The sequence below is a fragment of the Hemitrygon akajei genome, unplaced genomic scaffold (genome assembly GCF_048418815.1).
Source record: "Hemitrygon akajei unplaced genomic scaffold, sHemAka1.3 Scf000180, whole genome shotgun sequence".
In the NCBI taxonomy this organism is placed as follows: Eukaryota; Metazoa; Chordata; class Chondrichthyes; order Myliobatiformes; family Dasyatidae; genus Hemitrygon; species Hemitrygon akajei.
The window spans coordinates 82,612-108,479 of record NW_027332066.1 but is presented as its reverse complement, the minus strand read 5'-3'; the positions used below and the strand labels follow the sequence as shown (position 1 = coordinate 108,479).

Below are 25,868 nucleotides of genomic sequence, written 5' to 3'. Positions count from 1 at the left end.
GTGAATAAACAAATAACTAATCCTATAGTCAAATATACATTGCGAATTTGATTTCAATTTCATAAATTTTTTGGTTTGAATAAGTTTATTTTATCATGCCCTATAATATCTAACTATTCTTTTCGGCCCTCTCTTATGGATCAAGCGTTTCTTTTATGGAAAACAAAAGGTATAACATGTTTTCGTGATTTGTTTTTAGATGATAACGTTATGTCCTTTGAACAGCTATCTAATAAATATAATTTACCTAAAACCCATTTTTTTAGATATTTGCAAGTTAGAAATTTTTTGTATAATGAGTTACAGTCTTTTCCAAAACTATGTCCATTGGACATTAAGGAAAGAATTTTAGCTCTGAATCCTTGTCAAAAGGGTTTAGTAGCTATTATTTGTAATATGATCATGAAAATACAGCCAGAAGTATCAGAAAAAATTAAGAAGGAATGGGAAGAGGAACTTCATTGTCTTATATCCACTGAGCAGTGGGAGAAAATTTTAGATAGATAGATAGATAGATAGATAGATAGATACTTTATTCATCCCCAAGGGGAAATTCAATGTTCCTCCAGTATGATATCACATAAACACAAGACAGACCAAGACTAACTGACCAAAAAAACCACATAATTATAACATACAGTTACAACAGTGCAAAGCAATACCATAATTTGATAAGAGCAGACCATGGGCACGGTAAAAAAACTATTAGTCAATTCGTCCTCTATCTGTGCTAAACATGCCCTAATACAATTTAAGGTTGTACATAGAGCTCATATGTCTAAGGATAAACTTGCTCGATTTTACTCTCATGTTAATCCAACCTGTGACAGATGTCATTCTGATGTTGCTTCATTGACCCATATGTTTTGGTCTTGTCCTTGTTTACAAAATTACTGGAAAGATATTTTCAGTATTATTTCAAGAGTTATGAATATCAATTTCCAACCGCATCCTTTTACTGCAATTTTTGGTTTACCAATGGTGGATAATAGTCGTTTATCCTCTTCATCTCGATGAATGATTGCATTTGTTACATTAATGGCAAGAAAATCTATTTTATTGAATTGTAAAGAAATTAATCCTCCAACTATATTTCAGTGGTTTTCTCAAACTATTTCTTGTTTGAGCTTAGAAAAAATTAGAAGTGTTGTTTTTGATTCTTCAGTTAAATTTGAAGAAACTTGGAGACCATTGATTCAACATTTTCATATGAGTTAAATTGTCTTTTCCTAAACCTCACTTTGATTATCCTTAATTATTTGGATGGAGGTTCGGAGTTATTGGCACTACTGTATATATTTAACATTATGCAATGGCCCATGTTGGTTAGTGTTTTTTTTTCTCTTTCTTTGGGTTTTTTTTTCTTTTTGTTTCTTTTGTTCATAAATACTATGAGCTTGGGACGCTATATATATTGATTATTATATATTTGAATGTCTACTTAAACTATTAATTATGTACTCTCAAACACTTTGTATTCATGTTTCATTTATGTTTGTTTAAAAATTAATAAAAAGATTTAAAAAGAAAGGAATCATATCTGAATACAGTTTACAATCTCTATTTCACTCTCCCTTTTACAGTATGGGAGACCCCATGTATATCCTAAAATCTCTCAAATAGTGACTATAGTTAATGTGGAGATGTTATCCCTTTCTTTCTCAGCTCTGGATTCTGCCCTCTATTTTTGGGAACTGCGGGCCCGGTCGCTAGAGATTCAAATGATGTGAAGACAGCAATTATCTTTAAAATAATGTTGTAAGTTACCTGTGTCCTTCCTCTCCTTAGAGCTCTCTTGATCTCCATTCTGATTCGCACCGTCGTCCACGGTGGGGATGGGGTTTAAAACATCAGGGCTTTCTACTGTTAAGAAAATGAGAATCAGCTGATAATCATCAAAAAGAAGAAATTGATTTGTGACAAGCTTATCCTCATCTGCAAACTATCCCCTGACAGGTAGGTAGAGTCATACAGCAAATATTCAAGCTCTTCATCCCATCCTAGAAGGGATGTGCTGAAACTAGAGCACGTTCAAAGGACGGTTTGGAAAACAATTCCAAGAGTGAATGGCTTGTTTTCTGGAGAGTTTTGATAGAGCTGGGCTTGTATTCAGAGGAACTCTGAAGAATGAGTAGTGACAACATTGAAACCAATCAAACCGTGAAAGGCCTTAATTGAGTGGATGTGATGAGGATGTTTCTTATGCTGGAAGACTATCAGACTTGAGGACAGAGTACAGAATAGACGGCTGTTTTACTTTTTATGTACATGAGGATTTTCTTTTTAGCTGGAGTGTCTAATCTGTGGCATTCCTTGTCTAAGGTCTTTATCTTACTGTCTTAATGACCAAGCTTAACAACCAATTTTCTTAACAATGGTACACTTCTGCTGTGCCGTGGGTACTTTTTTTTTAGATACCCAGTTACTTCTTAAATGTTAAGTAACTATCCAGACATTTCATCCCCACGGTGCTCCGGATTCCAACAAACCTCTCTGTGAATCTTTCTTCTTCCGATCTCATCTAAACATCTTCCCCGTTACTCCAAACCAGGGATTCATTACATTTCTTATTCCACAGACTCCCACCATTAACCATGTACCCCGGATAGGAAACCCCGCTGAAAATCTCTGTTCTCTTCTCGCTCATATTGCTGTTCACAAATTGGTTATATGCAGCTATCCTGCGATGATCACCCAGACTGCAGCCTGCACTGCGGGAAATTTCAGTTGTAGCCTGGGTAAAGAACAGAATGCTGTATCAGCATCTCCAAGAAGAAAGATGCCATGTCCAACATTTCTGTACAGACTATACCAATCACCCGGCTTGCGTTTGACCTCAAATCTAAATTGATAATCTGATCTCCATTGGCCCCATCTTGCACAAGTCATCTGATCCCGTGGTACACCAACATCCGGTTATTTAGTCATTACTGTATAAATTTTCCCATGAAAATCTGAGCTCTGGATTCTTCCCTGTATTTTTGGGAATTGCAGGTCCGGGCACTAAATGTGCAACTGATCTGAAGAAAAATTGTTCATAAAAATAATTTGATATCTTACCTGTGTCCTTCGTCTCTTTAGTGCTCTCTGGATCTCCATCCTCATTCGCACTGTCAGCCATGGTGGTGATGGGGTTTTCAACATCCTGGCTCTCTGCAGTAAAGAGAATCGGAATCAGCTGTTAATCATCAAAAAGAAGAACTTGATTTGTGAATATCTCATCCTTATCTGCAAACTTCCCCTTGACTGGTACGCAGAGTCATACAGCAAATATCCAAGCCCTTCATCCCATCTTAGAAGGGATGGGCTGAAATTACAGCAGATTCAAAAAACAGTTTGGAAAACGATTTCAAGATTGAATGGCTTGGTTTCTGGAGAGTTTCGATGGAGCTGGGCTTGTATTCCGAGGAGCTCTGAAGAATCAGTGGTGACAACATTGAAACCAATCAAAGCGTGAAAGGCCTTGATTGAGTGGATGTATGAGGTGGTTTCTTATGCTGGAAGACTATCAGACCTGAGGACACAGTGCAGAACAGACTGGTGTTTTATTTTTACGTATATGGGGAAGAATTTTTTTTAAGCCGGAGTGGTTAATCTGTGGTATTCTCTGTCTAATGTCTTATGGTCCTTTACCTTATGGTTTATGTATACTATGACCAAGCACAACAACACAATTTCTTAATGATTGTACACTTCCGCAATGCCGTGGGTAATTTTTTAGATACCTAGTTACTTCTTAAATGTTAAGCAACTATCCAGATATTTCATCCCCGGATCCAACAGATCTTCTGTGAAACTTCCTTCTTCCAGTTCCATCTAAACATCTTCCCCGTTACTCCAAACCAGGGATTCACTACATTTGTTATTGCATGGATTCCTACCATTAACCATGGACTCCAGATTGGGAACCCCACTGCATATCTCTGATGCCAGCTCCAACTCTTCTTTGCACTCTATACCATTCACCCAGCTTGCGCGAGACCCCAAATCTAAATTGATAATTTGATCTCCATTGGCCCAATCCTACACAGGTCTTCTCATCCCATGGCACCCCAACATCCAGTTATTTAGTCATTATAAATTACCCCGTGATTACGCAATGATTAAATTGGTGTTCTGCTGGGTAGCCCATTTCAAATGATTAAGGAAACTTACCTGAACGCAGTTTACAATCTCTATTCCTTTCTCTCTTTTATCGTATGACAGACCCAGTAAATATCCTAAAATCTCTCAACAAGTGACTATAGTTAATGTGGAGATGTTATCTTCCTCTTTCTCTGCAGCTTTGGATTCTTCCCTCTATTTTTGGGAATATAGGTGTGTTTATACATTTCTTTTATTTATCTATCTATCTATTTATTTGTTTGTTTGTTTGCTTGTCCATTTGTTTGTTTATTTATTTATTTAACGGATATGAGTATGTTCTTTGTTTAGCCAGAGAGGTGAATCTGTGACATTCTTTGTCTAAGCTCATATACGTCCTTTACCTTATGGTCTAATGTGACCAGTTATAACAACGCATCTTCTTAACGATTTTACTTTTCTGCAATGCCCATTGTTAACTTTTTTATATGTCCAGTTACATCTTAAAATTTAAGTAACTATCCAGCCGATTCATCCCCTGTTGGTGATCCAGATTTCAACAAACCTCTCTAAGTTTCTTTGTCCGCTCCCCTCTAAACATATGCCCCATTACAATGCATCAGTTTGCCATGGATCCCTACTATTAGCAATGTACCCCAGCTTGAAAACTCCTGCTCTAAACTCATGTTCTCTCTTTAATCCTATTACTGTTCCAAAATTGACCATTCACCTGACTGCAGCCTCCACTGCAGGAGATTTCAGTTGGAGCCCTGGCTGAGAAACAGCCTGCTGTATCAGCATCTGCACCGTGTGACAAGCCGAAAGATGCCAGCCCCAACTTTCATGTACACACAATGCCTTTCACACACCTTTTATTTAACTTTCCAAATCTAAATTGATACTTTGATACCCCAAGGCTGCATCCTACACAGGTCGGATGTCAGCTCATCCACTTGCATCCCAACTTCCTTTGTCACAAATCGTCCAGTCTCTCAGGACCTCATCCTCCGTAGGTCGTTTTCTGCCACATCCTGGACTGACAGCCTCAGGTCAAGTACATTGCATAATGTTATTAACACCACGGTGGGAAGAGTGTTAATAATTCCACTTGCCACACTCTGGTGAGGATACAACTGATCCAGACAAGGTGGAGAAGGGAATTAACAGTAACGATAGACTGTAAATAGGCACATGGCTTTTAATGCAGACAAGTGTTAGGTGTTGCACCTTTGTGCATTGTACAAAACTGCTGGTGTGGCCTAGTTTGGTGGCATGAGTTCGGTTCCTACATACAGGAAACATATCAATATGATTCAAATAGTGCAGAAGGAAAGTATAACAATGAATGAAAGCTACAATACTTATTCCATTTGTTGTTTTTATTCTTAAGGAGATGTCCTAATCCTATGGTTTCCCTATTAATCAGTAGTCTGGTTTCGGCAGCCATGAAAACGTATTCAACCCCAAATCTTCGTTCACAAAAATGTTCACTAGAATCATAGATTTTGATTAAATTGACTGATCATGTTTATTTGTGAAGCACGTGTTTCCTTTTTCACAAGTGAGCCAAAAAGCAGGAAAATATGATAAAGCATGAAAAAGTAAAAAATCGAAATATGAAATATCAGCAGTTCAAAAGTGTGCATCCCCCTTTGCAGTATTTAGCTGAAACACCTTGCACAGTTATTACAGACATCACTCTTTTTGGATAAGGTTTGCACAGTGCAATCGAGCAGGATTTGCCCATGCATCATTGCAAGCTTGTTCTTTGGGAAGTGTTGTTGCCTAAGGAATCTATACTTCTTCCCATGACGGCATGGATTCATGCCACATTACAAAGCCATTTGAGCTGGTCGGTTAATTTGGCATACGCGTATTTTTGGCATTGTGGACTTCCTTGGCTGTATAAAGGCATGGATGAACAGAGGGAAGGAGTGAGGAATACATTGTACGTCATGTCCACTGACTCCCGCTCATCTACCTGACCTGCTACAATTTATCAAGATGTCCAACACACTAATCAAACGTGTCTGCCGTTTGAGAAATCTGCTGACATATGCTATCTTCACATCAATTTCAGAATTAAGCAGATGTTCTTATGTAATATTTGACATGGTGCTCAATGTTTAATTTGAAACTGCCTGCCACCTGGAGAATATTTGATGGATCTGAGCCTTTATTCATTGGAATTCAGAAGAATGAGAGGTGTCCTCATTGAAACCTGTCAAAGCATGAAAGGCCTTCATAGATTGGATATGGAGAGACTATTTCCTATGGTGGGCAAGTCTAGGACCTGGGAATACATCCACGGAATACAGGATTTTTAAAACGTAGATGATGAGGAATTTCTTTAGCCAGAGAGTTGTGAATCTGTGGCATTCTTTGTGTAAGGTCTTATGTTCATATATCTTTTGGACTTATGTACACATTGATCATCCATAATAACCCATTTTCTTAACGATTACACATTTTAATTTATTGCTACTTCTTAAATTTTAAGTAACTATCCATACATTTCAACCCCTTTAGTGCTCCGGATTCAAACAACCAGCTTGTGAAAATCTCTCCCTTTGGTCCTCTCTAAACATCTTCCCCATTTTTTCAAACCAGGGGTTCACAACTTTCCTTATGCCATGCACACCCAGCAAAAACCATGGCCCCAGGTTGGAAGCCTCTGCTTCAACCTTCAGGCTCTGAGTAAAGGGAATGAGAATCAGCTGATATTCATCAAAATAAAAATACAGTGGCATACAAAAGTTTGGGTTCCTTGGTAAAAATTTATGTTGCTGTGAATAGTTAAGTGAGTAAAAGATGAACTGATCTCCAAACGTCACAAAGTTAAAGATAAAACATTCTTTTCAATATTTTAAGGAAGATTAGTGATTTTTGGTACAATTTTAGAATGAAAAAAGGAAAGGAGCACCATGCAATTGTTTGGGCACTACAAGAGTTGTTTTGCTCCCAGGAAACTTTTACCAAGGTCTCGACCTTAATTAGCTTGTTAGGGCCATGGCTTGTTCACAGTCATCGTTAGGAAAAACGAGATGTTGCAAATTTCAGAGCTCTATAAATACCCTGACTCCACAAACCTCGTCCCAACAATCAGAGCCATGGGCTCCTCTAAGCCCCTGCCTAGCACTCTGAAAAGTAAAATACATGATGCCCACGAAGCAGGAGAAGGCTATAAGAAGACAGCAAAGCATTTTCAGGTAGCCATTTCCTTAGTTCGTAATGTAATTAAGAAATGGCAGTTAACAGGAATGGTGGAGGTCAAGTTGAGGTCTGGAAGACCAAGAAATTCTTCCGAGAGAACTGCTCGTAGGATTACCAGAAAGGGAAACCAAAAGCCGCGTTTGACTGCAAAAGACCTTCAGGAATATTTAGCCGACTCTGAAGTGGTGGTGCATTGCTCTACTGCGCAGGGATACCTACGCTTGAGTGCTCGGCAGGGACACCTATGACTTTCATGGAAGAAACATCAGAAGAAAACCTTTCCTGTGCCCTCGCCTCAAAATTCAGCTTCAGATATTTGCAAGGGAACATCTAAACAAGCCTTATGCATTTTGGAAACAAGTCCTCTGGACTGATGAAGTTAAAAAAGAACTGTTTGGCTGCAATGAGCAAAGGTATGTTTGGAGAAAAAAGGTTCAGAATTTCATGAAAAGAACACCTTTCCAACTGTTTAGCATGGGAGTGGATTGATCATGCTTTGGGCTTGTGTTGCAGCCAATTGGCACAAGGAACATTTCACTGGTAGAGGGAAGAATGAATTCAATTAAATACTAGCAAATTCTGGAAGCAAACATCACATCGTCTGTAAAAAAGCTGAAAATTAAAAGAGGATGGCTTCTACAACAGGATAATGATCCTAAATGCACTTCAAAATCCACAATGGACTACCTCAGGAAGCGCAAGCTGAACATTTTGCCATGGACCTCACAGTCCCCCTGACCTAAACATCATTGAAAATCTGTGGATAGACCTCAAAAGAGCAGTGCATGCAAGACGGCCCAAGAATCTCACAGAACTAGAAACCTTTTGCAAGGAAGAATGGGCAAAAATCCCCAAACAAGAATTGAAAGACTCTTAGCTGGCTACAGAAAGCATTTAGAAGTTGTGATACTTGCCAAATGGGTTGCTACTAAGTACTGAGCATGCAGGGTGCCCAAACTTTCACTTCAGGCCCTTTTCCTTTTTTATTATTTTGAAACTGTAAATGATGGATACAAAAGAGTAATCTTGCTTAAAATATTAAAGAGTGTATCATCTTTAACTTTATGCCTTTTGGAAATCAGGTCATTGTTTTACTCACTTAGCTATTCACAGGAACAGAAAGGTGCCCAAATTTTTGCATGTCACTGTATGCAATTTTACCAAGGTCTCGACCTTAATTAGCTTGTTAGGGCCATGGCTTGTTCACAGTCATCGTTAGGAAACGCCAAGTATGCAAATTTCAAAGGTTTATAAATACCCTGACTCCTCATAACTTGTTCCAACAATCAGTAGCCATGGGCTCCTCTAAGCAGCTGCCTAGCACTCTGAAAATTAAAATAATTGATGCCCACAAAGTAGGGGAAGGCTATAAGAAGATAGCAAAGCGTTTGCAGGTAGCCGTTTCCTCAGTTCGTAATGTAATTAAGAAATGGCAGTTAACAGGATCAGTGGAGGCCAAGTTGAAGTCTAGAAGACCAAGAAAACTTTCCAAGAGAACTACTCGTAGGATTGCTAGAAAGGCAAATCAAAACCCCCATTTGACTGTAAAAAAACATTCAGGAAGATCTAGCAAACTCTGGAGTGGTGGTGCACTGTTCTACTGTGCAGCGACACCTGCACAAATAAGACCTTCATGGAAGAGTCATCAGAAGAAAACCTCTCCTGCATCCTCACCACAAAATTCAGTGTCAGCAAAGGAACATGTAAACAAGCCTGATGCATTTTGGAAACAAGTCCTGTGGACTGATGTAGTTAAAATAGAACTTTTTGGCCGCAAAGTGCGAAGGTACGTTTGGAGAAAAAAGGGTGCAGAATTCCATGAAAAGAACACCTCTCCAACTGTTGAGCACTGGAGTGGATCAATCATGCTTTGGGCTGGTGTTGCAATCAGTGGCACAGGGAACATTTCACTGGTAAAGAGAACATTGAATTCAATTAAATACCAGCAAATTCTGGAAGGAAACATCACACCGTCTGTAAAAAAAAACTGAAGATGAAAACAGGATGGCTTCTACAACAGGATAATGATCCTAAACGCACCTCAAAATCCACAATGGACTACCTCAAGAGGTGTTAGCTGAAGGTTTCGCCATGGCCCTCACATTCCCGCAACCTAAATATCATCGAAAATCTGTGGATAGACCTCAACAGAGCAGTGCATGCAAGATGACCCAAGAATCTCATAGAACTAGAAGCCTTTTACAAGGAAGAATGGGCAAAAATCCCCCAAACAAGAATTGAAAGTCTCTTATCTGGGTATGGAAAGCGTTTACAATCTGTGATACTTGCTGAAGTGGGTGTTTCTAAGTACTGACCATGCAGAGTGCCCAAACTTTTGCTTTGGGCTCTTTTCCTTTTTTGTTATTTTGAAAATTTTAAAGATTGAATTTAGAAAAGATTTCTTGATTAAAATATTAAAGTAATGTGTCATCTTTTACTTTATGCCTTCATTCAAAGTATTCAAAGGAAGTTCAGGAAAATGATTCCAGTATTGAACAGCATCTACCACGTGTAATCTACTAACCTACTCCATTCCCAAATGTTTCAGTCGGTTCCAAAACATCTCTGTTAGAAGAAGTCTCTTCATTAAATTTGACTCCCGTGACTGGATCCTCTTGGCATGGAGCACCTTCAAGTAAATGCCTTTGTTCACTGTCACTCAATTTTGTGGCACGATCCGCTTCCCTGCCCATCAGGTGTCCCGGCTGAGGTTTACAGCATGAACGTATTCCACCCATATCAGTTGCTTTGATACCTGTAAAAAGCAAATCCAGGTTAAAGAATAATGATGCACGGGACTGACTGAAGTTAGAAAATGTCAGCAACACTCTTGTGTCCCAATTAAGTAGTACAGGTTCTCAAATAAACGACAGAAATGCCGAATAATTTATCGACTGTTTTTATTTGAGAATTATTATTTGAGATTCACATGTTCCTTTTTTGTTTAAAGAGTTGAACACAATGGGAAATGACAAAACGTGAAAAACCAAAAAACAAACAAAAGCTGTAATGTCAGCAGTTTAGAAGTATTCATCCCTCTTTGTTCCGTAATTATTTGAAACACCTCTCGCAGCTGTTCATGGGGACCGGCAGCGATTTTGATCCATTTGGAATTAATCACACGCTCTCATTGCCCCCTACCCCAACGGCAGAGCAGTCCTGATGTCTTGGCAGCTACATCAGATGGGGACTGGGTCAGGATTCCGCCTGGGTCACTCAGAGACATCACTTCTCTCCATCTGAAGCATGGTTGTTCTGGTGGTATCCTGTGGGTTGTTGTAAAACTGAAAGACGAATTCCCTCCACAGTTTAAGCTTTCTGGCAAAGACCAAAAGGTTTTGGCCAGGATTTCTTTGTATTTAGCAGCATTCATCTTTCCATCAATCCTGAACAGATTTCCAGACCCCTGCTCTGAAAAGCATCCCTATAACATGACGGAACCTCCACAATACTTTGCAGTAGGGATGGTATTACCTGGCTAATGCGCAGTATTAGAAATATGCTACCAGTTTTAGTCTCATCCAAACACAATTTCATTAAAAATCCTTACAGTACCGTCTAAGACACATGTTTTTTTTGTTTTAAATTTTGTTTCTGGTACATGTGGTGTAAATCTAAAGAGCGCATCTCTAAATATTTCAACATACAAACTCTTAGGAACAAGGCAAGAATGATCTGCGACATAGCCATCTGATTTTGTTCAATTCACAAATGTTGGATGAATGATTAAGTGAACAAGGATGTTTTCATCAGAAAAGAGCTGAATATTTAATTGGAAGTATATGACTCCTGACATTGCCAGACACAATAAATAGGAGATATTTACTTCTCTTAATATTTGCATATAAACAGCTATCTATCAGTGAGATCCGCATTCAAGATTTTAAAAAGCGGAGCTTCGGGCCATTTTTCTCTAAGTTACACAATCAACACCAGGGACTGTGTAAAAAAAAAGCTACTTTTTAATCAGGGTAGCGATCAAGATTTCAGGCAAAACTCCGTGGCAGTTTGCCTGATTTGAGTAGCGACTAATCAGCAACAGCCAGAGTACCAGAGGAGTTACCTTTCAGTCAGGCCCACGTTGAAGACAAAATAAGCAGAGCCTCGCAGCTGCTTTCATGGATTTGGACAATCGATGTCAGGAAGTACTTCAAAAAATTAGCTTTCAATCAGGGCGGTTATCAAGATTTTAAAGGAAGAACTTGTCGCCAGTTTCGCTGAGTTCAAGAGTGACGATTCTGCATAAAGGATTCATTAGAAAGGGCAAATAAAATAGCACAGGTGCAAGTCTGACGCCCGTTCTTCGAGTGGCCGTTCTTCAGAGACGAGATTCTTTGGGTGCGATGGAGAAACCTGGATGGCATGTTCTCTCTCTGCTGCCAGGAACAGCAATGACTCGGATCGTGTCCATGAAATTCCCAAGGGTGAGGGTGAAGAGCCAGAAGTCCTGGTACATATTGTCACCAATTCTTCGGTAGACAAGTGAGTAGGCCATGAAGAAACATGTCTGGGATCTATGTAGAGCGCCGAGAAACAGGGTCTCCGGGGTAGCAATCTCTGGACCAGTGCTTGTGCCAATGCCAGTGATGGTAAGGATGATTAAGGAACTGGTGCAGGGGACAGTGGTTCTGAATTACGGTGAAGGTATGATCTGTACAAATGGAATGGGTTTCACCTGAACTCCATGGGGCCCAATATCCTTGCACACATGTCGGTTATAGTTGTTCGGTGAGTTTAACCTAATTTGGTAGAGGGATGAGTCCCAGAATGATAGTGCAGAATATGAGTTAGGTGGTTTAAAAACAGGGGCACTGTGTAGTGAGACTCCCAGCAAGGGTAGCCTGAAGAAAGAGAAAAATTGCTGTCAAAACAATGAGCGGCAACATAAAAGGCAGACAAAATCGAAAAAAAGATGAAGGCAGAACAAAAGGTGTTTTACTTTCATACGCGCAGTGTACAAAATTAGGTCGATGAACTTGTAGCACAGTGACTGACTGGCTGGTATGATCTTGCAGGCTTCACTGAATCATGGGTAAAAGAAAATTATAACTGGGAGCTCAATGTCCAAGGATACACATTGTATTGAAAAGATAAGCAGGAAGGCAGAGGGGATGGCATGGTTCTGTTGTTAAAAAATGAAACTGAATCATAAAAAGACATGACATAGGGTTGGAATGTGTGGAAAGGTTGTGGAGAGAGCAAAGAAACAGCAAAGGTAAAAGCCCCCTGATATGAGTTATATACAGACACCAAACAGGAATGAGGATGTGGTCAACAAGGTTTAACGGAAGATTGAAAATACATGTCAATACACAATGTTCATTGCCATGGGGAGATTTAATATGCAGAGAAATCAGGGTAGTGCGAGCTTCCACCCACAACAAGAGACTGTGTCCCATCTGTATCTCCCTGCCTTGTCCAAACTGCTCATACACGGGGAGCAGCGTCCCGAAGATGCGGTGACTCCATTAAATCCCCTCTGTCTGCAAGAAAAGCTGAATGGCTGCTTCCCATGTCCTGGAATTATGTAAAATAATTATCGATCCAGGTGAGGTTTGGGTCCGGAGTTTCAGAAGGCCTTTGACAAGGTGCCATGCATGAGGCTGCTTAGCAAGCTCCGAGCCCATACTATCACAGGAAAAAGTCTAACATGGATAAGGTAGTGGCTGATTGGCAGGAGGAAGCGAGTGGGAGTATAGGCAGCTTATTCTGACTGGCTACTGGATTCTAGTGGGAGTGATTTTTTTTTCATGTCGTGACTTAGAAATCCTTGTGCAGAATTCTCTAAATGTTAACTTGTGGGTTGAGTCAGTGGTGAGGAAGGCAAATGCGATTCTCACATTCCGTTCAAGAAGCCGAGAATATAAAAACAATAATGTTATTTGGGACTTATTAAAGCACTGGTAAGGCTTCACTTGGGCTCAGATTATTGCGAGCAGTTGTGGGCCCCTTATCTCAGAAAGGATGCGCTGACATCGGAGGGAGCTCAAAGGAAATGAAAAATTATTAGAGAGCTGAATATCTTGTCACGTGAAGAGCACTTGATGGCTTTGGGCCTGTACTCACCAGAATGAAAGGTGAATTCTTTGAAACCTATCGAATAGTGATAGGTGTTGATCGATGGAGGAGCAGAGAATGTTTCTTATATTGGTAGAGCCTTGGACGAGCGGCACAGCCTCAGAAAAGAGGGGCATCCTCTTAGAAAGGAAGTGATGGTGATTATTGTTAGCCAGAGAGTGGTGAATCTGTGGAATTCTTTGCAACAGGAAACTGTATAAGAGAGGTATTTACAGATATTTAAGACCAAAAGTTGCTAGATTCTTGATTGGTTATGGGGAGAAGGAAGGACATAGGGACTGAAAAATATGGAATAGTTATGATCAAATGGCAGAACAGATGCGATGGGCCAAATGGCCTAATTCTGCTCCTATATCTTATGGTCAACACCTGACAGGATAGGTAACCTTTCCTCTAAAAGTGAGTGAACCACTCAGAGAGCTGATCGTTGAGAGGAATTATAATTATTGGTTGTTAATGTCGACCAGATTTGGTGTGTGAAGTTGATGTGGAGTTTGAGGGTATCACAGTGAAAGGACTGGAGAGTCAAATGCTCTACGGTATCCCTCTGACCGCCGACCACAGGTACCTTCGCGGGGACTTCCTGCAAATTGCAGAATAGTGCTGACCCCCAGCTGTTGCTGGCGGTTCTGTTTGGGCAGCGATCAGAAATGAGCTGATCTCGGTTTTGTGTGAATCGAAGAATAAACACTCCCCCTCTGTTTCCCTCTCCGTAATCAAAAATGCCCAAAAGCTAATATGGAAGATGCAAGAACTTCAAATGAGCAAACACTGAGGGAATGTGAGAGCTGGACTGCTGAAAACATATTATCAGTCCGGGAGTGATTACAACTGCATCTGACAGAGGCATAATTGATACTTCCGGGCACATTTAGTCTCAATCTAACTATTTCCTACCTTCATTTGTGCAGAAATGTAATGTGTAAAGGACCAGTATTTGAGTAAATGAGACTCACCAAACTTTCTCCTAACTGAATTAATGGAAACTCTGATTCAGAAGGGTTCTCTATTGTTGGTGCTGTCAATCCTTGGTCTGGTTCATTTGTAGCTGTGCCCTCGTCTTTAGTAGTGGTTTATTTTCAGTTGTGGGTTTTTCTTCCAATAAATCTCTCACCATAGGGATAACTCTAACCAGAGAGATAATGAAGCAGGTTAACAATACAAAGGAGAACAAAACATTTCTGTTCAATGTTCCTGAAAACAAAACTCACTGAAATTTAAGTTTTGAAGACAAACATAACGATCTTAGTGAACAAATCTATAATTATCCCTCACATGTCACCAATCCTGATATGGGATATCAAGGAGTCATCGTTCAGTCATAGTAAGATATAAGACATGGATACAGAACTATGAAATATGGTCCACTGAGTCTGCACCACCACTCAACCATGGCTGATTTTCATTCCAAACCATATTCTGCCTTCCTCCTGTGTCATGAAGCAACTTAGCAATCTTGAATATATTATTTTCTGCAAAAAATGCACAAATGACAGTTTGAATGGGAAGCGTCTTTATTCTGAGACTGTGCTGTCAGATACCAGACTCTCCGTCAAATGGAAACATTCCCTCCATGTCCACTATATCCAGGCTTTTCAGCATTCGATAGGTTTACTTAACCATACATCCACACCACACCCACCCACCCCACACATACCCCCGCCACCGTCCCTCTGACTCCATTGAGCACAGGACCATCTGTACCAATCTGGGCCAAATCCCAGATACTGAGAACTCCATATACCCAGGTTCCAGCAATACACTGATACTGAATTAATAGTACATACTACAGTATAGAAGATCCTAAAATGACAAAGATTTAACAAACAGGAAATTTGGCATATCACAATTGCCCCTCTCCAAATTTTATCAACACACTATGGAAGTATCTCATCCAGATACTTCACACCTTTGTATGGCTACTGCTCTGCCCGCGACTACATGGAACTGCAGAGAATTGTGGACAGAACCGAACACATCATAGAAACAAACATCACATCCATGGACTGTCTGTACTTCCCGCTGCCTCAGTAAATCAGGCCGTGTACACAAAGAGCCCCACAATCTGGGACATTCTCACTGCACATACATTCCTCGCTGGGGAGAAGGTGCAAAACCCTTCACACAGAAAGCACCAGGCTCAAGGGTGGTTCCTTTTCTGCTGGTATTGGCAAGTCGATAGTTTCCCCAGTGTGATAAGATGGACTCCTGACCTCACAATGTAACTCGATCAGACCTCCACCATCTGCCTACATATACGGCTCGTTCTCTGTGACCATAAAGGATTGTTACACTATTATTGGTTTTACCTCATATCACATTAATATACAGTTGTAAAATATTGATCTGTAAGGTAAGATTTCCACTAAACTTTGGTATATGACAATAATCTCTGTTTCTTCTCTCTCCCTCCCTCTCTCTCTCCCTCTCTCTGGCTATCCATCCCATATTATGATGATGGTTCCTTTCAGTAAGTTAGTGGAGAACCCCAAACCTCAAAAAGGAAAAACTTGTGGGTCAATGGATTTTTGGTGCGTAAAGGGTTGCGCAGGTCCAGATCCACCCTCTCGACAACCCCTCCCGGATCCAGCAGCCTGGTTGGGTCCAAGACGGCTGGGGGAAGTTCTGTTGCAGTGAATGGCCAGACTAAGCTCGATGCAAGGGATGCCCTTTCCATGCTTCACGGCACGTGTTTGCTAGATGGCCATTGACCCTACGAGAACGATCATCCGCCCTTTGACAGGTCTTGTTTTTCGTCCTGCAGGGTGTCTAGCCACCACCCCCACCAGCCTGGCCAGGTGAGGGAGCTGGTTTAGTCACTGACCATCCGACCAGGCGACAGGTAGTACTGGGTTATATGGTACCGGTAGCACTCAATCGAGTGACCTGACAATAATGAACAGATTCCGTAAAACCATAAGACATAGGCGCAGAATTATGCCATTTGGCCCATCAAATCCGCTCTGGCATTTAACCATAGCTGATTATTGTTTCTCCTTCTCAGCCCCATTCACTGACCTTCTCCCTGTGTCCAATCATGAAACTAACAGTCACTGCCTTAAAACACACGGTGACCTGACCTCTGCAGCTGCCTGTGGCAATACGTTCCACAAATTCACCACCCTCTGACTAAACAAAGGTCTCTTTTATAAATGAACAACCCTCTATTCTGAGGCTCTGCCTCTCTTATACTACACTCCCCTAACATGGAAAAGATGCAGTCCACATCTACTCTGTCTAAGCCTTTCAGCATTGGAAAGGTTTCAATGAAATTCCCCATCATCCTTCTAAACTCCAGCGATTACAGACTCAGGGTCATCAAAAGTTCCACGTATGATAAACATTCCACTCCTGGAATCTTTAATTGTTGGAACAGTTTGGGAACAACTGGGCTCCAAGCACCATTCCCTTAAACATCCACTGCGATATCCTTCAGGCCCAAGAACGATCTGGATATTCATTCTCTTTAAACACACAGACAACAGGAACAGAAGCAGGACACTAGTCCCTATCAGCACATCTCACACTGGCTGGTGTAGACAGTCATTTCCCAGCAAGCAATAACGAACCACCAGACCAGAGACTTCTGCTTCATTGCAGAAGGAGGAACATCCAGACCCATCTGCAGAATCACAAACCTGGGCTGAAGTCCGATTAATGCCAGTTCCATATTCCTGGAGTCTCCATCCTAAGATTATAGACCAAGCATCAGTTCGTCAAGGACTCCTTCTTGTCGGTAATACGCTCCTAATCCCAATTCTAAAACTAACACTCCCCTTCATCCCACAATAGAACTGGAATAGGATAATGCTTTGACTGGGGGAAGCCAGTGCGATGGGTCATCAGCCGGTGGGGATATATTTTAACATGTCTCCAGAAGTTAAATTGAACAAACTTCTTAAACTATATTATTATTGATTGGGATCTGGAGCAACGCAATTGGCCATGGCATTTCATGTGGTGTAACAGGAACAGAATGCTTTTAATATGACATTGCAAATACGCACTGGAATCTCAGTACACAAAAATTCTAAACATTTTGATGCAGAAATATTAACTCTTTGCAAAATGATTGCGACATTGACCATATAACAATTACTGCACAGAAACAGGCCATCTCGGCCCTTCTAGTCCATGCTGAATGCTTACTCTTACCTAATCCCACCGACCTGCACTCAGCCCATAACCCTCCATTCCTTTCCTGTCCATATACCTATCCAATTTTACTTTAAATGACAATACCGAACCTGCCTCTACCACTTCTACTGGAAGCTCATTCCACACAGCTACCACTCACTGAGTAAAGAAATTCCCCCTCATGTTACCCTTAAACTTTTGCCCCCTAACTCTCAACTCATGTCCTCTTGCTTGAATCTCCCCTACTCTCAAAGGAATTAGCCTATCCACATCAAATCTATCTATCACCCTCATAATTTTAAATACCTCTATCAAGTCCCCGCTCAACCTTCTACGCTCCAATGAATAAAGACGTCACTTGTTCAACCTTTCCCTGTCACTTAGGTGCTGAAACCCAGTTAACATTCTAGTAAATCTCCTCTGTACTCTCTCTATTTTGTTGACATCTTTCCTATAATTCAGTGATCAGAACTGTACACAATACTCCAAATTCGGCCTTACCAATGCCTTGTACAATTTTAACTTTACATTCCAAGTCCTAAACTCAATGCTCTGATTTATAAATGCCAGGATACCAAAAGTTTTCTTCACCAACCTATCCACATGAGATTCCATATTCAGGGAACTATGCACCATTATGCCTAGATCACTCTATTCTACTGCATTCTTCAATGCCCTACCATTTACCATATATGTCCTATTTTGATTAGTCCTACCAAAATGTAGCACCTCACACTTACCAGCAATAAACTCCATCTGCCATCGTTCAGCCCACTTTTCTAACTAGCCTAAATCTCTCTGCAAGGTTTGAAAACCTACTTCATTATCCAGAACGCCATCTATCTTAGTATCATCTGCATACTTCCTAATCCAATTTACCACCCCATCATCCATATCATTAATGTATATGACAAACAACATTGGACCCAATACAGATCCCTGAGGCACACCACTTGTCACCGGCCTCCAACCTGACAAACAGTTATCTACACTACTCTCTGGCATCTCCCATCCAGCTACTGTTGAATCCATTATACTACTTCAATATCAATACCTAACGATTGAACCTTCCTAACTAACCTTCGGCGAGGAACCTTGTCAAAGGCCTTACTGAAGTCCATGTAGACAACATCCACTGCTTTACACTCATCAACTTTCCTAGTAACCTCTACAAAAAATTCAATAAGATTTGTCAAACATGACGTTCCACGTACAAATCCATGTTGACTGTTCCTAATCAGACCCTATCTATCCAGATAATTATATATACCATCTTTAAGAATATTTTCCATTAACTTACCCACCACTGGCGTCAAACTTACAGGCCGATAATTGCTAGGTTTACTCTTAGAACCCTTTTTAAACAATGGAACAACATGAGCAATACGCCGATCCTCCAGCACCACACCCGTGTCTATTGACATTTGAAAAATTTCTGGCAGAACCCCTGCTATTTCTACACTAACTTCCCTCAAGGTCCTAGGGAATATCCCATCAGGACCCGGAGATGTATCCACTTTTATATTCTATAAAAGCACCAGTACTTCCTCTTCTTTAATCATCATAGTTTCCATAACTACCCTACTTGTTTCCCATACCTTACACAATTCAATATCCTTCTCCTTAGTGAATATTGAAGAAAATAAATTGTTCAAAATCTCCCCCATCCTTTTTGGCTCCACACATAGCTGTCCACTCTGATTCTCTATGGGACCAATCTTATCTCTCACTATCCTTTTTCTATAAGTATAACTGTAGAAATTCTTTGGATTTATTTTCACCTGACTTACCAAAGCAACCACGTATCTTCTTTTAGCTTTTCTAATTTCTTTCTTAAGATTCTTCTTACATTCTTTATATTCCTCAAGCACCTCATTTACTCCATGCTGCCTGTATTTGTGGTAGATCTCTCTCTTTTTCTGAACCAAGTTTCCAATATCCCTTAAAAGCCATGGCTCTCTCAAACTTTTAACCTTTCCTTTCAACCTAACAGGAACATAGATTCTGTACCCTCGAAATTTCACCTTTAAATGACCTCCATTTCTCTATTACATTCTTCCCATAAAACAAATTGCCCCAATCCACTCCTAAATCATTTCGCATCTCCTCAAAGTTATCCTTTCTCCAATCAAAAATCTCAGCCCTGGGTCCAGTCCTGTCCTTCTCCATAACTATTTTGAATCTAATGGTATGGTGATCACTGGCCCCGAAGTGCTCCCCAACACATAGCTCCATCACCTGACCTATCTCATTCCCTAACAGGTGAACCAACACTGCCCCTTTTCTAGCTGGTACCTCTAGGTATTGTTGCAAAAAAACTATTATGCCAAAAACTTTGAGGCGATATAAAGATAAAACAATACCAGAGTGTAACAAAGCATTATGTTTACGGAGGAACTAAAGAGAAAGTAGACATATAGTGCAAGGTCGTAGCAAGTTACATTATGAGGTCAAAGTCCATCTTATCACATTGAGGACCATTCCACAGTAGAATGGAAGTCATCCTTGAGTCTGTTGGTCTGTGTTTTCCTGTTTTCGTAATCTTCGGGGGAAAGTGGGAATGTCCGAGATTGTGAGGTTATGCCGCCTGCTTTACTGATGCAAAGAGAGTGCAGGCACAGTCCATGGTGGACAGATAGGTTTCTGTGATACCCTCAGCTGTCCAAAGCTCTCTGCAGTTCCCTGCACTCATGAGTAAAGTAGGAGCAGTACAAACGAGTAATGTATCTTGTTGGGATACACTCTACAGTAGGTTGATGAAATTTGGTGAGGGACAAAGGTCACATGCCAAAGTTCCTATTGTTTGTCTATCTCTGTTATTTTAGAACATTTTCACATAATAATAGGTATTATTAATTTAGTATCTGCATGTGCTGTAGGACCAGCTGTGATTGTCATTGATCCCTTCTCCCACCTGGTTCCATCAGCTTAATCTTTGCCGAATTTTGTTCAAAATCTGTCCAGATTGAATCCCGTCATGTCAATGATATATATATAAAACATGGTCAACCTGTCTAACCTGTATTCCATTACCACAATGATATATATCAACCGTCTTATACAATCTTTCCTCAGTCTGTATCCCACCGCCTTAATAATAATATATCAACTATCTTGTTCAAACTCGGCCTATCCTATATACCACCAGCTAAATGATTAATATTACTAAAGTTTCTTGTAACATTTCCTTTCATTGTGAAGTATTGTTTTACAACTTTTATCGCAATGAGTCATACAGGACTCCATTGTTGTTAGCTAGAACTACCAGTGGAGTAAAACACTAAGCAAGGTAAATCAGCCATTACAGTATTTGTTTCACAGTTGCAAATTTACTGCAGTCCCATGCCACCATTCACAAGAGGTAACCATCTGCAAGCACTCTCTGGCTTCTCCACTTGCTTCATCCTGAATTCTAACTGCCTTTCCTTTTTGGACCTGCCTCCCTTACAGAACCTAATCAAACACCTTTTTAACGTCAAAGTAGGCAATTATACCCACATTCACTTTAAGAAGCTTGTTGATAACTTCCACAAAAATCTCAGTAATTCAATTAGACATAACCTGCCAGGGTGACTATCCCTTATCAAGCCCAGTCTTTCGAAATCCTGTCAATTCCGAAATGTCTTCCAAGAACATACCCAAGGCTGATGTCAGGATCACGTGCCGATAGTATTCTTTCTTATTGGGGCCTTTCTAACACAGATAAGGAAAACTATCCATCCTCTCATCCTCTGGCACATCACCCATAGCTATGGGCACTTAATATGTCTCTGCCAGTGTCAGGGAAGTTTGCTCAATAAATTATTCTGTTCCCAATTTGTCTCGTATTTGTGGAAATTTGCTCATTATAGTTGTTGTTTACAAAGTTCAGAAGACTGGTTTTAGAATGAAAAGCTTTATGTATGAAGACCATTGGTAGTTTCTGGGCCTGTTCTCAGTGGACGAATGATGACAGGAACCTCAATGAAATCCTGAGGTCTGGACAGAGTGGATGGATGGTGACAAGATGTTTTCAATAGTAGTGGAGTCCAGTAACTGAGGTCACAATCTCAATCCATTCAATTGTATTTGGGGAAAATCCCTTCCATCATTCTATCCTGTAGCAAGATCTGAATTTCATCTATATCAATGCCTGGGTTTGATTGTTGTTATACGCTATTTGCAGGCCCAAAAATATGATGGAAATTTTAGACCGTTAATTGAACAAAGAAGGAAACTTCATGGTTAACTCCACATTGTATTGTGTGATGTCCCTGAGTTGTAAAAATCCTCGAGTTGAAATTTGGAGTAGACCGACTGCATAAAACAATGTGTTTCGATTTTGGACCAGCTTTTGCAAGGCTGAAAGTTCTGTAGGGATGAAACTACCAGCAAATTTACTGAATGCAGCTCGAGATAAGGTTAAAACAGCCACTGGAATTTTAGCTTCCCCATTACAAAATGTCTGAGAGATCAGTATTCCACCAGAGCTGCAAACAGCAACATTTTTATCGCTCTCTGGTCATTGCCCCTTAGCGGAGACACAGTAGCCTCAGGATCCGGTGCAGTTGTGAGGATGCTTTGAGTATTTATACATGGAATATATGATGCCTGTATTGGAATTAAGAGATGACCAATGAATGCAGGGATTGCATTTATGCAAATCTGTTCAGAACCTCCCAATCCTTTTGCAAAGGGTTAATATTTATGCATCAAAGTGTTTAGAATTTTTGTGTACTGAGATTCCAGTGCTTTATTTGAAATCTTATATTAAAAGCATTATGTTCCTGTTATACCACATGAAATGCCGTGGCCAATTGTGTTGCTCCAAATCCCACACAGCAATAAGATAATGAACCAATATGCTCAATTTACCTTCTGGAGATAAGTTCAAATGTATCCCCACCCGCTTGTGACCCACCCCATTGACTTCCCGTGCAGTCAAAGCATGATCATGTTCAAGTTCTATTGTGGAATTGAGGGGAGAATTAGTTTTAGAACTGTGATTAGCTGAGACTCTGCAGCATATTACTGACAAGAAGATGCTTGGGCTTTAATCTTAAAATGGAGATTCCAGGAATATGAAACTGGCCACATTTGTGATACTACAGATGTGGTTTCATGCTCCTCCTTCTGCAATGAAGCAGAAGTCTCTGGTCCGGGTTCTGGATATTGGTTGTAGAGAAATGACTGACTACACAACCCAGTGTGAGACATGGTGATGATGTGCTGAAGAGGCTGAGTTACCTGCTCCTGTTCCTGTTGTCTGTGTGTTCAAAGAGAAGAAATACCAAACCATTATTGAGCCTGCAGGATATTCCAGTAGATATTTTTTGGAACCAGTGCTTGGAGCCCAGTTGTTCGTAAACTGTCCCAACAATTTGGGACGGGATGCTAAGGCTTTATAAGACACCGGTGAGGTCTCACCTGCTCTGAGTAAGGTATGAATTCTGACGACTTTGTGGCCAGCTGAGAACTGTTGGTGGTTTGCAGTTTGAGTCCCTGCTCTGTGTCCAAGATTGGGCACCTGTTCTGTAATCCGAATACATTCCAGAACAAGACTAACATTTCCCGATTGCTATACTCTCTGTATCTGTCTTCCAATTAATTAAAGGAAAAGAAAAAGAACTGAAGATCTACTTGGTCCCTATTGGTTTATTGCCTAGATGAGCACGCTGTTCTTCTGGAGATGTTTTTTGGCAGCAAGGAACAATCAAGTATGCTCAATAATTTATCCTGTCACCAAACTGTCGTATTCGTGGAAAGTGCTCATTACAGTTGTTGTTTACAAAGTTAGCAAGAGTGATTCTGGAATGAAAATCTTTATGTATGATGACCACTGGATGTTTCTGGGCCTGAACTTAGTGGAGGGGTGGTGACAGGAACCTCAATGAAATCTGAGGTCTGGACAGCGTTGACGGATGGTGACAAAATGTTTTCAAAAATAGTGGAGTCCAGTAACTGATGTCAATTGTATTTGAGGACATTCCCTTCCATTATTCTGTCCCGAAGTACTGGGGTTGACCATAGTTATACGCTATTTGCAGTCACAAAAATGTGATGGAATTTAATTAATTAGCCATTTAATTGAACAAATAAGGAAACTTCACAGTTATCAGCACAATGTATGTGTAATGTCCCCGAGTTGTAAATATCCCCGAGTTGAAACTTGGCGTAGACTGGCCACATACAACAATGTGTTTTGATTTTTGACCAGCTTCTGCATGGCTGAAAGTTCTGTAGAGATGAAACTACCAGCAGATTCACTGAATGCACCTCAAGATAGTGTTAAAACAAGCAATGCAATATTAGCTTCCCCATTGCAAAATATTCATCCTTGTCATAATGAAGCTCAGAGCATGTGAGGTTGAGTTCCTTATTTCCTATTTTCAATTTGTTCTGCTGAGCCACTTTGTCCATCACCATGGTAACAGCCCACCAGAGCTGCAAGTTCCAACATTTTTATCGCTCTCTGGTCATTGCCCCTTAGTGGCCTCATGATCTGGTGTAGATGTAAGAATGCTTTAAGCATTTATGTATGGAATATATGATGCCTGTGCTGGACTGAAGAGATGACTATTGAATGCAGGGATTGCATTCTTGCAAATCTGTTGAGAGTGCAGAGAGATTTAGGCCAGTTAGAAGAGTGGGCTGAACGATGGCAGATGGAGTTTAATGCTGATAAGTGTGAGGTGCTACATTTTGGTAGGAATAATCCAAATAGGACATATATTGGGGAATGCAGTAGAACGGAGTGATCGAGGAATAATTGTGCATAGTTCCCTGAAGGTGGAATCTCATGTGGATAGGGTGGTGAAGAAAGCTTTTGGTATGCTGGCCTTTATAAATCAGAGCATTGAGTATAGGAGTTGGGATGTAATGTTAAGATTGTTCTAGGCATTGGTGAGGCCAAATTTGGAGTATTGTGTACAGTTTTGGTCACTGAATTATAGGAAAGTTGTCAACAAATTAGAGAGAGTACAGAGGAGATTTACTAGAATGTTACCTGTGTTTCAGCACCTAGGGTACAGAGAAAGGTTGAACAAGTTAGGTCTTTATTCTTTGAGCATAGAAGGTTGAGGGTGGACTTGATAGAGGTATTTGATAGATATGACATGGATGGGTTTTTGTTCCATTGAGAGTAGGGGAGATTCAAACAAGAGGACATAAGTTGAGTGTTAAGCGGCAGAAGTTTAGGGGTAACACAAGGGGGAACTTCTTTACTCAGAGAGTGGTAGCTATGTGGAACAAGTTTCCAGTAGAAGTGGTAGAGGCAGGTTTGGTATTGTCATTTAAAGTAAAATTGGATTGGTACATGGACAGCAATGGTATGGAGGGTTATGGGCTGAGTGCGGGTCAGTGGGACTAAGTGAGAGTAAGCGTTCAGCACGGACTTGAAGGGCCGAGATGGCCTGTTTCCGTTCTGTAATTGTTATATGGTTATATGTTCTGTTGTGTTCTGATGATCTGTATGGATGGCATGCTAAACAGGATTTCTGACACTTATTGCTGGCAATTCCCTTTTAGAAACCAATGCTGTGTCTTGGATCGGGAGTGCTGTGTCAACGAAATGGCAAGGCAGATTGAGCAGACAGCGCCCACTGCTTTGGTCCTCCTACCACTGGTGGCGCTGTGGTGAGTAATGGAAAAGTGTTACAGCAGTGTGGGTTGAAACATTTCTGCTGATCAATCGGACATCTATCCCTATCATCACTGAAGTCTATAAATTTCTCAGTCACACCTGATTCTCACCATCTCCTTTCAGTTTAACATTGCCTGGCATTGACACCAATGGCAATATATGGTTTGAGTCTATGTAGAAACACTCTGACATCCCAAACAATGCAATCTTAACCACAGCATCAGGACATCTTGACCTGAATCACTATAGTTTCTCCGGCAGGACTTTAAAACCATTATTACTACCGAAACTCGGTCAAGATTCCTTTGACCATATCACCTGGCTGTTATCAGATAGTTACATGGCTCCTTGTTAAGCAGAATGTAGACCCTCCATACATCTGCAACAGCTAGCTGGAAATAGAATCTTTGACATAAATAATATAAAATGCTGGAGTTATTCAACAAGACAGACAGTATGTGAATATTTCAGGTGGAAGATCCTGTATCAGAGCTGAGCCTGTGTGTAGGAGCCATGTATCTGTTCTCTATCTGCATTGTATTCTGCGTTGTGTATTTACGATGCTTTTTATGGTAACTAGTCACATCATTGGGGGTGTGGTAAATGTGAAGAGAATCAGTTACATATTTGTGCTTTGTTCCATGCGCTACACAGCTGAGGACTGACCGATGTCATATCTTTTGTTATTATCCTTTCAAATACGCTGAACTTACACTTGGCGACACTTCAGATTCAT

The 25,868-nt window shown here is 40.6% G+C and overlaps 1 protein-coding gene across 5 annotated transcripts in view; it reads right to left on the bottom strand.

Annotated features, from left to right (window-relative positions):
- LOC140724261 (NACHT, LRR and PYD domains-containing protein 3-like) overlaps positions 1-14,500 on the bottom strand; it is a 70,166-nt gene extending 55,666 nt beyond the window's left edge. For 2 of the 5 annotated variants that reach the window (XM_073038733.1, XM_073038730.1), the window contains exons 1-4: positions 14,331-14,500; positions 9,821-10,051; positions 3,061-3,153; positions 1,768-1,863 (exon numbers count right to left, since the gene is read on the bottom strand). In XM_073038733.1, the coding sequence (XP_072894834.1) occupies positions 1,768-1,863; positions 3,061-3,153; positions 9,821-10,034 (403 nt within the window). In that variant the 5' untranslated portion in view covers positions 10,035-10,051; positions 14,331-14,500. Of the gene's footprint in view, positions 1-1,767; positions 1,864-3,060; positions 3,154-9,820; positions 10,052-14,330 lie in introns of those variants that run through there. The other 3 variants (XM_073038734.1, XM_073038731.1, XM_073038732.1) reach the window with 3 other exon arrangements.
- Positions 14,501-25,868: the final 11,368 nt, after the last annotated feature.